Source organism: Caloenas nicobarica, chromosome 2 (assembly GCF_036013445.1).
Source record: "Caloenas nicobarica isolate bCalNic1 chromosome 2, bCalNic1.hap1, whole genome shotgun sequence".
NCBI classification, from domain to species: domain Eukaryota; kingdom Metazoa; phylum Chordata; class Aves; order Columbiformes; family Columbidae; genus Caloenas; species Caloenas nicobarica.
In genome coordinates, this window is record NC_088246.1 from 27,815,702 (window position 1) to 27,832,584 (window position 16,883).

A 16,883-nucleotide genomic window follows, 5' to 3' on the forward strand; every position below is an offset into this window, starting at 1 on the left:
AGTTCACTTGGTCCCACATCCCACCTGTATGCCTAACTTAGTGTGGATAAAAATGGGACTCAAATCAGGGTCAAACAAGCTCACTCCAGGTGTGATGCAAATGATACTGGTGGCTTGGTGGGATGGAGAGCAGTGATGGGAGAGTAAAAGATGTCAGGAATCGGAAGGGTGGGGAAACCCATTAACTTTTCAACGTGAGAACCAAAGACCAACATTGCATTTCCAGCTCTTACCAGATGATTAAGTGTGAGACCAGCCTTGCTTCTGCCTGTACCTGCCCAGGAAAGGCTGTTCCTGTGACTTGCAGGTCTCACTGCTCCCCTTCTGCCTGCCTCTGAGCACAATGTCGTTGAACCTACAATATCTGGTTTCACAAGCAGAAAAATAATCTCTCACTCTTTATGGATGGATGGGAGGAGGAAGAGAGATATGCATAATTATCACATATGCTTCACATGCATTAATATGTACATGCATATGCTCTGAAAATGTAAACCTTCATTAAAGCAAAAAATAAAGATGACAAACTTGTAATGTAAAATTTAAAACACAGGTGAAAGAGTAATTCACTAACCTGGCAATACTTAATTAGAAAGTCAGGACACTGTTGTGGGTTCTGCTACTTTTTCCAAGACCACTGGGATGCTTTGCCAATAAGTAATTTTACAGTGTCAAAATCAATCACTGTGTTACAGAGACTACTCATCTGTGATCAAAATCATTCTATTTCCCCCGGAGACACATACCTATGAAAAATTTAAGAGGTCATCAGTCATGGGCTCTTTTTTCAATGTTTGTAACATCGTATTTTGGATAAGAACACTTCCACTATTCTTGTTACGATAGAAATCAGAGCTGGGGTTTGGCATATTTACAGACAGGATCACTGTGCTTAGGTGGACTGCATCTCATCCCTAATGTTTTCGAGTTATATAAAATAACTCTTCTGGGGCGGTCTCTGTTATTTGTAGATCCCTGGTAAAGGGATGAGATCTCAATATATATGAGGATTAGGCTCCAGGTTTAAGCATATAGCATACCATTTTATAGCATAAGGCCATTGAAAAACAATGCCAGATGCATTCATTTAATGTCAAGTGTTCTGAAATTGTGTATACTTGAACAGTTCAGATTTGCATTCTGCATAACATCTTACATGGTCACATATAACTTGTATTCCAACAGCACATTAGCTGTTAATGGTGTAAGAATCACTTGGTGATCATGTAGCAGCCAATGTATCTTGTCATGAAACTGTTACTGGAAACCAAAACATCATCACAGAATTCAAATAAACATTTCACAAGGATTATCACACAGGATGTATCCTATTAAACCCATTGAAAAAAACAGTTCTCTGAGGTATGTTTCATAGAAAATTGCTTCCCAAATAGTTTTCCATTGCTGTTGAGATTCTAGCCACAACAAGTGCCTTTAATCCAGTTCCTAAGCTCAATTAAGGAAACGTATGGATCAGAACTTCAAAAATGTCTTTCTCTGTTGCTTCCACAGGAAAAATTGACCCCTATTTGAGTTACCTTAGGTCTAGTGATCGTTGGATTCATGAACAAAAATTGTCACGCTAGTTGTTAGAAATCACATGGTCTAACTGTAATAGGAGGGTGAGATCTGTGCCCTGAGTGTGGATAGAGCAGAGTTACTCAACATATAAGCCTTGTACCCACTTTCTCTCACATACTTATTTGCAAGGTAACTCATAGATATAAAGTCAACAATATATTTTAAAGACATTTTCTTTTATATCTGAGGCACAGGCAGGTTTTTGCAAAATTGAAGGGTTTTTTTGTTTGTGTACAAAGGCCATTTTACCATGCTCTAATACATCCCTAGGGCAGGGACTGGGCAGTACAGATTCAGGAGCTTCAGCTGCTTCCAGGTCAAGATGTAGCTCCTGGCCCCTTATTTGAGCCTCCTGCCACCTCTCTACATGAAAAAAAAATGAACTCAGAAAGTCTTCTGAGAAATCAGGTTTGCTCATTAGACATGAAATCTGCTCACTTCCTGAAAAGTCCATAGTATAATGTCCAGGTATTGCAGGTCAAAGAAAGATTAAGCAATTTATTTTAGAAACTGAGAAAGAGAAAAGTCAGCTTGACCTATTAGTCATTTTTTCACTCCCACCCAAATTATTAGGTAAGTCTGAGATAAAGCACCTGAATTCATTAAAATTTCTGAAGACTAGAAAGGACTGCTCATTTTCCATCTTTTGCTCTCTTAAAAATGAAAATCCCTGTAATTTCACAGGTCAAGGTATGATTACATCCATTTTGATAGAATGCTGAATTACAGTACAGAAAAGACCTTTCAGTTCAAATTTATCATGCTTATCATACTTATAATCGCCTTCAGAGGAGGCTGGGAGTTCTCAGGATTTCTGTAAAACATGAGCTTTATTGTCACTCATAGGACTGGCAAGCCTGGTTTGATATATCTGACCTTTTGCTCCACTGTTGTCACAGTAAACAGAAACAACATAATGAAAAAACCCCAAACAAACTACAAGAAAACAATTTTCCTTCAAGGGTCTTCAAGGTTCACACATCAAAAGGAATGCTGCAAAGCTGCAGCACAAAAATCAGATGGTTTGGGTTCCCAGAGTTGCTAAACAATGTCGTTTCTGCCAGCTCACTGATAGGCAGAATGAGCAGTATTCCCACCGCCCGCTCTCCAGGTCTCAACAGAGGTGCCCACAGCAGGTGCTTGGGCTGTGTGAAGTCATTAGACATGCTCCTCCAAACCACTGTTTTCCTCAACGACCGTCTCAAGCAGTCTGTGTTGACTTGAGAGGCATCCTCAGATCACTGGGACACAATCTTTCTTATTTATGTTTAGAGTCTTGCAGACAAAGTGTAGACATCCCCAAGAGTCAGGAAGAGGCTCATGTCTGGCTGTGCTTTGGGGATGCTTTGAGGCCTGAGGAGCATGTTTGACCTGGTATTAATCATGCCTTTATTTAACAAAAAATGTGTCAGGTGCCCCTTGGATCCACAGTTACAGGGCAATAAATGGTCCTCGGAGAGTAGGTTTGCCACTGTCAGCAAGGACACCTTAATGGCAGCATCCTTGGAACAAGCAGAGTGATGGTACCCAGGAGCTGATTCCAGCTCCTGAGCTATCTCTTCTTTCTCAAAAGAAATACTACTAGCTCCTGCTAAACTCTGCACAGAGTGCCTGATTTAGGCTGTGATACCGTGCTCCGTGACAGCACAGGTGCTGGGGGACCACCCAGGTTAGCTGAGAAGCCTCATGCACAACTGACTTTGCAGAAGCAGGATGGAACAACTGTGAAGTGGAAGATAACCTAAGCAGTCAGCTGGGCAGAATGACAGCAGCAATGCAAAGCTGGCATAGAGGAAGGATGAAGGCAGAGATGTGCTGCTGGAGAGCCTGGCTCATTTCCAGTGAAGGCATTCGCCCCATCAGAAAGGCCAGCTCCGCCGTGTCTGCTTTCTGCCCTGCCCTTGCAGCCCCTCTGCAAGCACACACACCAGCCCCGGAGTGCCCAGCTCCCCAAACGCCGCACCCACCGGGCGAAGCTCTCCTCGGCCTTGTGGGTCTCTCACTTCTGGTCCCAACACACTCCCCCGGCGGGCTGGGGCTGCCTCGGCAGCGAGGAGGGCAGAGCTGGGGAGGGAAGGAGCTCGCCCAGGCAAGGGAGGCGGCCCCGCTGCCGTGCCCTCCGGTGCTCTTTCCCCGATTCACGCTGCCTCTCGGTCCCCCGACCCCTGCCCGCTGCCCGCCGCTCCGGCGGTGCCGCTCGTTGCGGAAAGCAGCAGTCCCCTCGATGCGGTAGCGGGGGGACGGAACAGAAAAGCGGCATCTGCACCCTTACATTCGCATCCGCATCCCACATCTGCATCCCGAATCCACACCCGCACCCCGCATCCACACCCGCACCCCGCATCCACACCCGCACCCCTCACCCCGCAACCGCCACCGGGGCGCGCCTTGGCCCCGGCCGGGACGGGGCGGCCCCGGGGGGCTGGCAGCGGCAGCGGAGGGAGGGGGAGCAGCCCGGCCGCCCCTCGCTTCCCGGCCCCGGGCACCTCCGGGCAGCGCCGCGGGAGCAGGAGGCGGGGGCTGCTCGCCGGGGCGGGGGCTGTCACGGGGTTGGGACGATAAAACCGGGGGTAATTGCGTTTAGGCAAATGAGGCTGCCTCGGCCCTCCCCGTCTCCAGGTATATAAAGTGGGGAGCGCTCCCGCGGACGGCCAATGCGCACGGCGAGCAGCGCCCGCCCTCCCCGGTGCAGACGGTGCGTGTGCCTCAGGGAGCGTGTCTGTCCGTCCGTCCGTTCGTGTGTGTCCGTCCGTCCGTTTGTACCCATATGAGTGAGGATGCGCTTGTCTATATGTCTGTGAGGGTATGTACGTGCGTGTGTACTTCTATGTGTCTGTCTATATGTGTGTGCAGGGGGCTCCGTATGTGTGTGCATCTGTGGGGGGTGCCTGTAGATGCTTGTATGTCCACGAGTGTATGTCTCTGTATGCACAAGCATGGTTTTGTGCCTATCCCGATGTGTATACATGGATGTGCGAAGGGATGTGTGTGTACCTCTAGAAAAGTGTATCTCTGTGCGTGTGGAGAGCTGTGTATCTACACAGGTGTGTGCCTCTAAAGTGTGTAGCTGTTCGTGTGAGGGGCTGTGAGTTTATAACTAGGTGTGTGTGTACCTGGATATGTGCATGTGTGTGAGTATATGGGATGGGTGTGTATATGTGGGAAGGTGTGACTATCTATGTGTATACATAAGAGTGTGTGTACATGTAACTGTATGTATGTATGTGGAGGGGCTCCTCTGGATGGGCATGTCTATCTGTGCGCTGCTGTGTACCTCTAGCTGCATACGACTCTATATTTGTGAGGCGTGCGTACATCCAGAGGTGTATGTAGCAGTCGGTGACGGGGTTATGGATGTGTAACTAGGTGCGTGTACCTTGGATGTGCGAGGGAGTGTGTACCCAGGTGTGCACTGGTGTGTGTGTGTGCAGGGCTGCGTGCGTGCACACCCCTGGGCGCGGGTGCCCGCGGCCGCTCGCCCCGCCGGGGCTCGGGGTGCCGGTGCTTCACCCTCTGCCCCGCAGGACGTCGAGGCGGCGATGAGACTCCCGCTGGCTTTCGCCGTGCTGCTCCTGGCCTCGGCGCAGGCGCTGGCCGAGGAGATGGGCGCCACCGACGACCTCAGCTACTGGTCCGACTGGTCCGACGGCGACCAGGGGAAGGTGAGCCCCGGCGGCCGCTGCTCCGCCCGCCGGCCCCGCGGGGGTACGGGCCAGGGGCGCAGTGTCGGGCGCTGCCCCCCCGGGGCTCGGAGCCCGGCGGCGGGGTGGGGGGTCCGCGCTGAGCGCCGGCGCTGTCGCCCCGCAGGAGGAGCTGCCGCTGCCCCTGGAGCACTTTCTGCAGAGGATGGCCCGGAGACCCCGGCCCCAGCAGTTCTTCGGCCTCATGGGCAAGCGGGATGCCGGTGAGTGGGGGGCTGGCTCCCTCTCATGCGTCTCTGCATGCCTCTTCTCCCGCTGCCGCGCCCAACTGCGCGGCGTTGTCACTCGGTTTTAGTGAGTTAAACCTTTCTCAAGAGTTCGCATGTGGGTTGTTTGGGTTTGGGTTTTTGTTGCTGTTATGGGGACTTTTTTTGCAAGTTTAGTGTCAGATAAACTCACCTGTCGGAAGCCAGTGGGCTTCGCATTAAAGTGCTGAGCATACACCAAGTGCAGCACGTATATACCAGTAAGGAGTACCACGATAATTCACGTGTCAGCATACGTGCCATTGAATTGCCCGAGTGTGGAAATTGGTTGTATGTACAATTATTGCCGTGTTTTCTACATGTTTACTAATCCAAGAACTGATCTAAGAAACTGGGGCTAAACAGATCTAAACTGCGTGGGTTTAGCTAAAACAAGTTTTTGTAGTCTGTTCAAAGAGAAGTGCAGCTGTAGATCATCACTCTGATTTCCCTTAATTAGAATATGTGTAGGGTAGTTTCTGTATTTGATTCTTCAAAGCATTGCAGTAGCATCATTATGTATATGCCAATTCTTTTTCAACAACTCCTTTTTTTTTCTCTTTCCTTTCCTCTTCCAATCAGGATACGGCCAGATCTCTCACAAAAGTAAGTTTAAATACTGCAAATATGTTAAATAATTATTAGAAGATATTCAAATGGGGAATAGCATATTTGAGGGAATTGGTTAGAAGGTGTCTGGGTTCAGCTAGGGACTGGCAGCACCGGTGATGAGGAAATGTTCTGTTAAAGGATTGAAACCCCCTGCCCAGTGCAGCCATGAGGCTGGACCTCATCCGAGCTGCCACGAGCTTTGAGATTTCAATCCACATTAATGTGTGGATGTTGCAGCTCTCTCTTATTTCCCACGGGGGGGATTCTGTAAGCTTTTCTCACAAGCAAGGCATGCTCACTGCCAGACTCGGAGAGGAGCAATTAAGATGGCAAAATCTGGAAAATTAGAGTAGTGAATTCCCAAATCCCTGAGAATTATTCCACAAGAAAGCCCATGCCGTTGCCTGTGAGATACTGCATCTGTGCTCTCACCACTGTCTGGGTAGGAATCAGACCCTTGCTCACAGCAGGGGCCAGTTGATGATCCGTCACTATATAAACAAGCATATCTTGTCCCGTTAATAAAGTGTGTCTTGCTTTGCTTCTGTGTAACACCAAGTGGGAGATGGTATCAGCAGTGTGGTGTTGCCTTGTTCTGCACAGTGATAGTTTTATTCTCTGAATTTATCTGAAGATGCTTAGACAGGAGCCGGAAGATCTTGTATTCTGTGTGACCTCCTCTGTTCACAGAGGTCAATAATTGTCCCAGTGTTCTGTTAGCCACTAGATTTTATCACTAGGATTATGTATTGGAAGACCAGTTAAAGAGCCTAATATGAAGCTCATGCCAAACAGCCTGCTGACTAAAGTAAAAAATTACACTTTTCTGAAACAGCTTCAGCTTGAATTAATACTGGTGTGATCTGGGGATCATTTTTCTTGTTTTGTAGGTTAATTAACCAGGCAAAATTCTTTCCAAAGAGAAATTTCTATGTTTGCCTCAAAAGTTAACTTTGAGAAAGAAGAATGGCTCCTTTTCATTCCTTATCTGAAACTCTAGCTACCACTGTATCTGGTATGTGTGTAGGCCAAGATTTGGGATAATTTATCCTTTACATATCCAGTACCTTGAGGAGTACTAATGGGACAGGAAGGTAATATTTGAACTCATAAATATTCCAAAAATAGAGCCAGACTGTCTAGCTCAGTCGTGTCCAGACATAGAGTCCAATTGGCTCCCTATCCGGTAAGGGCTCTACCTGACCTGCAAGGAAGATTTTACTTTCATGTTACTGATTAAAAACCCAACAGGTAGAAGAGATGCATTACACAGATTCAGGCTATATCAAGACACTGGTTTCTTGTGCATTTGCTCAAATCAATAGAAATTGTACTGGGAGAGGAATAAGAATCAGTTATTTGCCATTGTTTTTCCATCATACTTGAAAAACAAACAAACCAAAACAAAAGTCTATCTGAGTTAATTAGAAGATGTCCACGAGCTGGCCTGTGCCTTGCTCTAAGCTGTTTAGTCTAATTAGTCAGACTGATGTTCATTCTACATTGTCTGAGAGTGGTGTGAACAACTAGTCTGTGAGATGAACAGGTTTGGAGCCTGTGTCTTCCTTCCTCACAAGACCACATAATCGTAAAAGCCTGCCGGTTTAAAACATACTAAAACACCCCCAAATACATTTTTTTCAGGGCATAAAACAGACTCCTTTGTTGGACTTATGGGCAAAAGATCTTTAAATTCTGGTATGTATATGTCTAAATCTGGTACTCGGTAATATACAGCTTCTTCATTCTGTTGCCTCTTTGTTCTCTCCCAGTGGACAGAAGCAGTCTTTCTGTAGTGTAGACCCAGAATTCTCTGAAAAAGGATCAGGATTTTCTTTGTTAACCAAGAAATTTCAGGGTCTGCTTCTCTCTGATGCTTGAGATGATCAGACTGGTGTGAGCTGCAGGCAAGGTTAGGTAGAAGTCCCCAGGGCACTTTCCTTACTGCCCTGTCCTTGCCAGCAGCATGTTCTGCTGGTCCCCAAAGTGCTAATACAAGAAAAACTAAATTTTACCAACACATCAAGAAAAATTCGAGGCTGAAAATGTAAAGCTCATTTGAACTTGTGATCCAAATCTGGATCCCCTCAGGTAAAGGGATATCCTCATCACCTCTGGAGATCATTATTCTGCAAACTTGGAGCAGAAGGTGGAAGAGCACCTCATTCTGCAGGTCAAGGTGTTAAACATTCCCAGTGTCTTCTAGATTTTCATTTTACCTAAGGAAAAAAAAATGGCAGCGAGCATTTTAAGCTTTGAAAAAGTACTGTGAATTTGTGTTTGGTTTGTTGTTGTTGTTGTTTTTGTTGTTGTTTTGTTGTTGTTGTTGTTGTTTTTCTCCATAGCACCCATATAGGGCAAAATCCTCCTCCCTCATGTGCACAGCCCCTGTGGGTAACTGCAGACTGCCAGTAACTCCAGCTTCCTGGTGCTATAGGGCTGTGCTGAGGAAATCCCTCACTGTGAATCATAAAGCGTCAGCTAATTCCCCAGAATAGGAATTAAAACATAAAAAAACCTAATACTTATTTCATGTCTCTGAAATACTTCTCACTATTTTCTTAAATGGATTATAGAAGTTAAATTACTAGCTGACACCTTTATATTTTGTGGATACACGCTGTGATCTATATTCTGCAATTATGGTTGTCAGTAACTTTTATTTTCAATTAAAGCCTGTTCAGACTAGTAATATTGCTCTCTGCATCATTTTGCAAATTGCTATGTATCATGAATAATTTTGTACAATTTTATCTGTGGTGACAATAGCTATTAAATGCATAATACCTGTAAATACATCTGCTATCACAAAAGTAAATAGCCTGGAAGTAACAAATTTGGTTTAGTTTCCGTTGGGATTACATTTACATTAACATGAGAATATAAAATACAGCAAATGTTTAAAAAAGGTAAAGATTTTGCTGCCCTAATTTCAAATTGCTGCTATAGGTAGGATACTGTTATGTGGTATGTGTAACAAAGGGGAATTATGACGTTTTACCCTGTCAGGCTATATTATACCCGTCTGACAGGTGAAACTAGAATTCAATGCTTTTCTGCCCGATTCCCTGAGAGGAAAATGCTAAGAAGTTGCTTCTGCTCCTCTGGAGGAGATCGGTCCTGAGGACTGTGCAATCAAAGCAAGACCAGGAGTATGCGCTAGGACTGTCCTTAGTTCTCCCTACTGAAAGATATTTAACTGGGCAGGACTTTTTCTTGGTGCCGTGCCTCGGTGCCATGGTTTTCTTCTCCTGCAGAAAATTCCTGAGTCCCCTGGCCATGTGCAGGGGTTCAGACCGCCCTGCGCTGGGTGTGAGCGTGGAGCTGATTTAGAGCCTGCTGTGAGAAAGCATAGCAGCGGGATGCTGACGGCTCAGCTCCTGGTTTGGTGCAAAGGGGTCTGACACTGCCTGTGTCCCCAGCTGTGCAGTCTGTCAGATGAACGCTCCAGGTAGACGCTAGAAAACAATCACAGCTATGGTAAAGATACTATAACAACCCATATTGAGAAAGCAAGCTCAACTCATTTTGCATTTAGCCTGGTGAAAATTGAAGTCAACTGGTTAATTTAAAAGTGTCACTGGTCCAAAACGCCAGCTCCCTGCAGGATACAGTGCTGAATCCCCCCACACTAGCTGTGCATTGCATGCACTAGGAGGCACGCATACGCTCTGCGAAAGCAATCCTCCCTTTGGGGTCAAAGCAAAGGTGACTCTGGTGACTAGCTGTGTCACCCGATGGTTAGGCTCTGCCCAAGAAGGGGCCTCTGGGTTTCCCTCTCGTTTTAAAAGAGCAAAAAGGAGAGATCTACTGCTACTAAATGTGAATATGTTATTGAAGATTATTTTAGGCTGTGGTTGGTCCACAGGCCAGTCTGAGGTTTGCTTAGTTCTTGCTGCAGATTTTAGTATAAGGTATCTCTGTGTGCGGGGATTGGGGGGCAGGGAAGGTTTAAATCTGGTGAAGAGCTGACTCTGCAGGATGGAAGGTGGACATGTTGATGTAGAAAGCCTCTGTTCACGAATTGATCCAAGTGCACAGGTCCCATCAGTTAGATGGATTATTGGGAGGTAAAGAGGCTCTGAGTTAATGGTGCTTCGAGCAGCTCGATAGACGAGAGGTAGAAAACGCAGCTCAGACCTTCAGCCTCCTGAAGGACAGTGTAGTCTGAGAGGTAAAACCAAAGCAAAGCAGCTCAGGGTTGGGCAGGGAGCCCTCATCTCAGTTCCAAACACACCAATGGGGTCCAGCCGGTGGCCCAGGAGGCTGCAGGTCTCTGAAGTTTCCTTGTGCTTGCTGGGGTTTACACAAGGCTGTGCCATGTGCTTGATTCTGCTTTGTTTTTCACAGGGTCCTCTGAAAGAAGCATAGCACAGAATTATGAACAGAGGCGTAAATGAGACATTCCTGTGCATTATTTATTAAACTTCATTTGTTCCAATGGCCAATGCAGTGTAATATAAACTAGCCACTGTATGGAATAATTATTTATTTAATAATAACCGATGGGTTTGTTTCTTTTTTGAGTTGTACATTCAATAAAATTATTATTTTTCATATTGTGGCAGTGATACGTGTTGTATAGGTGCGTTGTGGTTCTGAAAGGACCAGCAACCCTGGTGACATCTCACAACAAAGCACATCATTTGATATGACCCGTAAAGTTACGTTCACTAAACAAAGAAAAAAATTTTGTTCATTGAAAGTGAGTCTATCAGCTTCACAGCCAGTGCAGAACAGAGCTGATGTACAGTCTAGTGCCTCAGTTTGTTTTCATGGTTTATAATGTACTGTAATTTCCGTATGAAAAAATATATTTGTATCATTGCAGCATGTTTTATGTTTTGTGACTATGTATCTATATATTTTAAAAAAGGGGGATGGGTAAAGTTTGAATGAGAATCCAAGATCTTCATTTCGTAGTCTGGAATTTTATGATAGCAACATTTTAAATAAAAACTACTCTGGGGATTTTGCAACATAACTTTCTTTGGTGACAGTGATGGAGTTATTTCCCACATTGGTCCAGAATGAGACTCAAATCCAAGTGACAGTGGTCTGAGACTGGAAAGAAACACCAAATTAATTACTTCCTTTTGCAGGGAAGCTGTGAGCCTTCTAGTGTGGGTTTGATGAAAGTCTGGGGGATTTACTACTAGAGACAAGTGTTCCCAGGATTGCTCCCGGTCACACAAGGTGCCATCCATCCTAAGCCCGATGGAACTCAAGACGCATGTTGACTGAATGAAAAGGGCCTGATGTATCCCCCAGCTCCCAGTGGAATAATTTGCTGTGGAGTTCATCCACTATTGCAGGTTTATTATTTGAAAGTCAAGCTTTTAATAAATTCTAGCCCTCAGATTCATAATAAAAGAACCCATTGGCTTGAATCCATGAATATAAGAGAAAAAAAAGAGTGTAATTATATTTTTAATTAAAGTATCTGGTTACTATATTTCCAGGACAGTTCCAAAACGATACATACATCTCACCACATGCCAAGGCATCTGGACATATATATTCTTTCCACCTGCTGAAAGCTATACTTCTCTGTTTGATGCTGTCATATGAGCTTTCATCGCAGATGAAACAGCAGTGCAAATGGCCTGTGTATACAAACCAAATTTCAAAACAAGTGATAAAAAGTGATTAATTGGTTGTTGTTTTCTATTTTGAAAGTGAACTCAGCAACTTCCATTTTCAGGTTTACCTGAGGCATCACCACAGCTGCACCCATTAGGAGTGGGGGGCATAGAACCTCCCTCCTGCCAGGTTAGGAGCAGCACCTAAGCCTGCCCACGCTTAAACCAGACCCCACTTCCAACTAACTAGGACCTGGCTCTAGCGAAGTGGGAGGCTACACAGTGGGAAAACTGAGGCAGACTTGCACTGGAGACCATGCTCGTGTGAGACACAGCGGAGCTACTGGTGCTCTGCCAGCTCTTTGTCTTGCCAGGGCTAATTTTCAGACTAATAAACCGCTGTATGAGCTCCCACTGAGCTCAATGAGGGGAGAAGCTGATTGCTGGGCTAACAGCATGGGCAAAGAACTGTGGAAATGCATGCTGACTAACGCTCAGTGAAGGGTAAAAAGAAAGAAAAACCTTTAAAATGCTGTTCTTCAAGCCTGGAGGCCCACGGTGCTCCCAGAGCTCATAGCCCGTGTGTGCTGAATTGTGAGACACAGAGAGGAGAGAAAAGCCCCACTGCTCACTCCCTGCAGCCTGAGCATCTCACAAACTGCCCCATGGAAGAAACCACTGCAAGCATATTTGCATCCAGAGAAAGCCATGCAAAACTGAGTGGGCTTTACATGTTTGAAGAACAGCACAGGAATTAGTTAACAGCATCCAGCAAAGGACTGGGACTGAATTTTCTGGCAAAACCAGAGAATTATAGAATAGTTTGGGTTGGAAAGCACCTTTAAAGATCATCAAGTCCAACCTCCTGCCATGGCCAGGGATGTCTTTCACTAGATTAGGTGTTTCAAAGCCCCATCCAACCTGGCCTTGAACACTGCCAGGATCGGGGCATCCACAACTTCTCTGGGCAACCTGTTCCAGGTTCTCACCACTGTCATTGTAAAGAATTTCTTCCTTATACGAAATCTAAACCCTACCCTCTTACAGTTCAAACCCAATGCTTCTTGTCCTATCTCCAAAGGTCCTGATAAAAAGTCACTCAGTCTGTTTTATACGTCCCCTTTAAGTACTGAAAGGGCACAATAAGGTCTCCCCAGAGCCTTCTCTTCTGCAGGCTGAACAACACCAACTCTCCCAGCCTTTCCTCACAGGAGAGCTGTTCCAGCCCTTTGGTCATCTTGGTGGCCTCCTCTGGCCCCTCTCCAACAGGTCCATGTCTTTCCTGTGCTGAGGGCTCCAGAGGTGGTTGCAGGACTCCAGGTGGGGTCTCACCAGAGCAGAGGGAGAGAATCACCTCCCTTGACCTGCTGGTCACGTTCCTTTTGATGCAGCCCAAGATACAATTGGCTTTCTGAGCTGCATGTGCATATTGCCGGCTCACGTCCAACTTTTCACCCACCAGTACCCCCAAGTCCTTCTCCACAGGGCTGCTCTCAAACACTTCATCCTCCACCCTGTATTGGTACTGGGGGTCGCTCTGGCCCAGGTGCAGGCCTTGTGGAACTTCATGAGGTTCATATGGTCCCACCTCACAAGTCTGTCAAGGTCCCTCTGGATGGCATCCCTTCCTTCCAGTGTATCAACTACACCACGACCTTTTTCCCTAGAAGGGAAGGCTGACCCTCCAGCTTCAAAATATTTTCTTGTTACTTGGCTGTATAATGAGTGGGTTTAATCTGGCATTTGAAACAACTCATTTTAATTTCTGGTAGTAAAATAATGTCAGATTTGTGCTAATTTAGGTTTTGAACAGTGAGATTAAAATTGGCACTGATTTATGTTTGTACAGACATATATTCCAAGCTAGAAATAAACACAACACACACCAAAAGGCACAGCCTGAAATGTTCCAACTAGCTCCACCAATGATACAAAAAGAAGAAAAGCCCTTACCATATTTGCGCACTGGGGCCGTTTGGCCGAGCTGTTCCACGGGGCCATCACTGCCCAGTGGGTCCAGGGCAGATGTGGAGGCACATACACCATGCACATCTGCAGACATCCAGCCCCATCCCCACCGCCAGCTCACTCCTGCCACCCTCCTGCCCCAAACATTTGTCCTCACAGGCAGCCTGGGATCCTGGAGACTCGAACAGGAATTCTTAGTCTTATATTTTTTTTCAGCCTTTAGAAGTAAGCGATAGAATCTATACATTATTGACCAGTTCAAAGGGACTTTTTAATCATTTATGTGGTCTTTAATTTCCCTTTTGAGGCTCCTCCAGCTTTTAAATGCTTTTATGTGTTGGACAGCATTGCTTGCAGCCCCAGGCCACTTGTGCCTTGGACCTCTGGGTGATGCCAGCCCTCCAGCTCCACTGCAGGCTTTGAGGGGCTTTCACTAAATCCCCTGATGTCTCTGCAACAGCCAGACACCACCGTGACATGGACTTAGCTCTTTTTGGGTGGCAGCAGCCTGACATCCCTCAGACTGTGCAAACTAATTGATAAAGCTGCAGCAAGGATATCCATCACTGAAATGAAAGTGAGCTTTAAATAAAGTTAATAAATATCTTTCTAGGAAATCAGCACAGAGAGTAAACCTGGGGTGATGCTGGTAGTTGTCCCCACTGGGGAACTGGTACAGGCAGTCTGACATCACAGCCTGCCTCCAACATACTCCGCCCCCTTTTTCCTTCTCTTTTTCCCCAGAAATACATCATTCATCTGCAACATGACAGGCGGCTGCTCTTCTGGTAGGCACTGTCTCTCTCACACATAGGCACTCCCCTTCCCCCAGACGGGAGATGCCGAAGTTGGGCTCACATGAGCCTGCCTTGCCCAAGCATGACCTGGAGGACCATTGGCTCCATCCATCATCTCCATCTCTCTGTCACTGCATGGACACCGGTCCTCCATGGCGCAGATGCAGCCAAACTTGCCCTGGGCTGCCAGAGCCATGGTGCATGCAGCCTCCCCATGAACCAGGGAGCTGGGAGAGGGGTCTGAACCCCGTGTGCACCTCACCAGGGGAGCTCAGGCTCTGCAGCACTTGCCCATTCGGCTGCCATGAGCAAGTCCTTTACTGCATTCACGTCAGGAGGCTGATATTTTTCAGCATGGTGCTAACCAAAAGTAAAGGAAGTATCTGGAAATATCTGAGTATGGAGATCTTGGCGGAGAAACCAGTCCCCAGCCATTGTTAGCTAGAGCAGAATAACATCAAGAGGTTTTTTTGAATTATTAAAGTGATTCTTTAAAATGCTTTTTATTCAGAGTGCACCCATAGCAGCTCCTTCAGAGCTACCAAGAGCCATTATTTAAATGCAGACTTTATCCTTGTACCTTCTTAAACTAAGGCTTAGATAACTGCTTTAGCATAAAGAGATACCAAGCAAGTCCCAGTGCAAACTTTGGTAATGACCAAAATTTTTCCTGATGAGCCTGAACAGTTCCCTCAGCCATAATATCGCAAACTGCATTAACGAACATCTCCCAGAGCACCAGGACGAGAGCACAGAGCGGCTCCTTCCCTGGAGTTGGACTGTGTCAGGATGCAGCTGTCTGCAATTCTGGGTACAGCTCCATGTCCTCACGCTACCTCCAAAATGGCTCGCTTCGCTTCACACAAAACAGTCATTACTGGAAGAGGAGGATTTTTTTTGTCTTTTTTTTTTTTTTGCTAGCAAACGTACAAATGTCCTCAAACCTATCTGCATCTTTCGGGGAAGACAAACAGTCTCTCTTCACATTATTTTCTTAATGTTTTTGAAGGAGCATTGTCTGAAACATTTGTTGACAGGAGGGGCATCTGGGCTGTATGAAATTCATTATGATGTTCATTACAAATTATCACTGCTCCATCCCTGATAGATACCTGTTTTCCATCAGAATAAAAGAGCAACTCATCAGCTTCAAAGCTCCTTTTTAAAGAGAGGTTTGCACAGCACGTGCAACAAACTTCACCTCTTGTTTTCCGCATCCGTCTCCAAATGAAACAATATCACCATTTACTGCATATAGAAGAAATGAAACGTGAACAGACTGCTAAAAAATCAAAGTTGTCTTCTCTCACAGTGCTTTACGCTCTTCCAGAAGCCTGGAGGAAGGAAGGTGAGGTAAAAACTGGTTGAGCTAAAAATGCAATGCATACCCTGTACCCAAACAGACACTTCTGCAAGGTGCTACCCAAGTGCAAACAAGAAATTATAAAGGATAAGGTTGAATGTTAAGAAAATCTCTGGTAAATAAAAACAAACAAACAATGCCTTTTTTTAAAAATCTAAACAATTTCTTACATTAGTATTTCAGAAACCTAGCTGTAAGAGAGTTAAAATACATACCTGTACACCAATATATGTCAACATACTTTTTACATTGTTTTCTACATGAACTGGTTTGTGTTGAAAACACCTAACTGAGCAACAGAAGAAGACCTTTAATCACAAATATCTAATTTTGGCACATAGAAATGCTTTTTGTTTTCACTGTTAAAATACTCAGAAAACAATAAACACATTATAATTCTGTGTACCAAAGCATTAACATTCAAGCAGTGCCCTCTGGAAGAATGTCTTGATTGGAGAAGATACACATTAATTACTGAAGGAACATATACATGCAGTATGGCTACATTAAGACTGCATTTAAAAGCAAAATTTAAAAGTAAAATCCTTTTGGTAGGCAATCAAAAAATGGTGACAGATTTTCTGCATATCTGTGTGAAAAATAGGCTATATTTGTGTCTGTTATGTTATATGATGGGTACAACTGTGAAAAGAAGTTTTCAGTGTGATAGAAAAATAGATATTTTAAGAACTATTTTGCATATACCTGCAGTTTTCTGTTTGCAGACAAGAAATTTTACATATGCATTTTGCTGTGTTTTTTTATTGCTCATATGATGCAGTTATATACTTGAATTTGTTGTAATGGAAGCACATCACATAGCTGAAGAAATATTGTTGCATGCTGTTTCATTTTCTAAAAATGTTTTGGTTTTGAGATACCAGCCTGTGGTGGATTATGGGGCACAGGGGCTACACCCAGGAATATAGATGCTGCATTTATTTAAAAATAAGACCTCTGGGGCAGTGCAGCAAAACTGCTACTGTTTCAGTGCAGCTCTCTGCTGTCTGCTACAGAGAGGAGGAGGTTGAGGA

General features: G+C 45.3%; 1 protein-coding gene across 1 annotated transcript; it reads left to right on the forward strand.

Annotated features, from left to right (window-relative positions):
- The first annotated feature begins 4,386 nt into the window (after nt 1-4,386).
- TAC1 (tachykinin precursor 1) lies at nt 4,387-10,539 on the forward strand. The gene is made up of 6 exons (XM_065629786.1): nt 4,387-4,398; nt 5,106-5,243; nt 5,389-5,485; nt 6,110-6,133; nt 7,784-7,837; nt 10,490-10,539. The coding sequence occupies exons 1-6, from the start codon at nt 4,387-4,389 to the stop codon at nt 10,537-10,539; spliced, it is 375 nt and encodes a 124-aa protein (XP_065485858.1).
- The last annotated feature ends 6,344 nt before the right edge of the window (nt 10,540-16,883 follow it).

What these genes read in the sequence shown, in the direction of transcription:
- TAC1 (XM_065629786.1), top strand. An exon ending in CCGACGGCGACCAGGGGAAG is followed by an intron (nt 5,244 to 5,388) that starts GTGAGCCCCGGC and finishes GTCGCCCCGCAG; the next exon opens with GAGGAGCTGCCGCTGCCCCT. An exon ending in CGGCCAGATCTCTCACAAAA is followed by an intron (nt 6,134 to 7,783) that starts GTAAGTTTAAAT and finishes CATTTTTTTCAG; the next exon opens with GGCATAAAACAGACTCCTTT.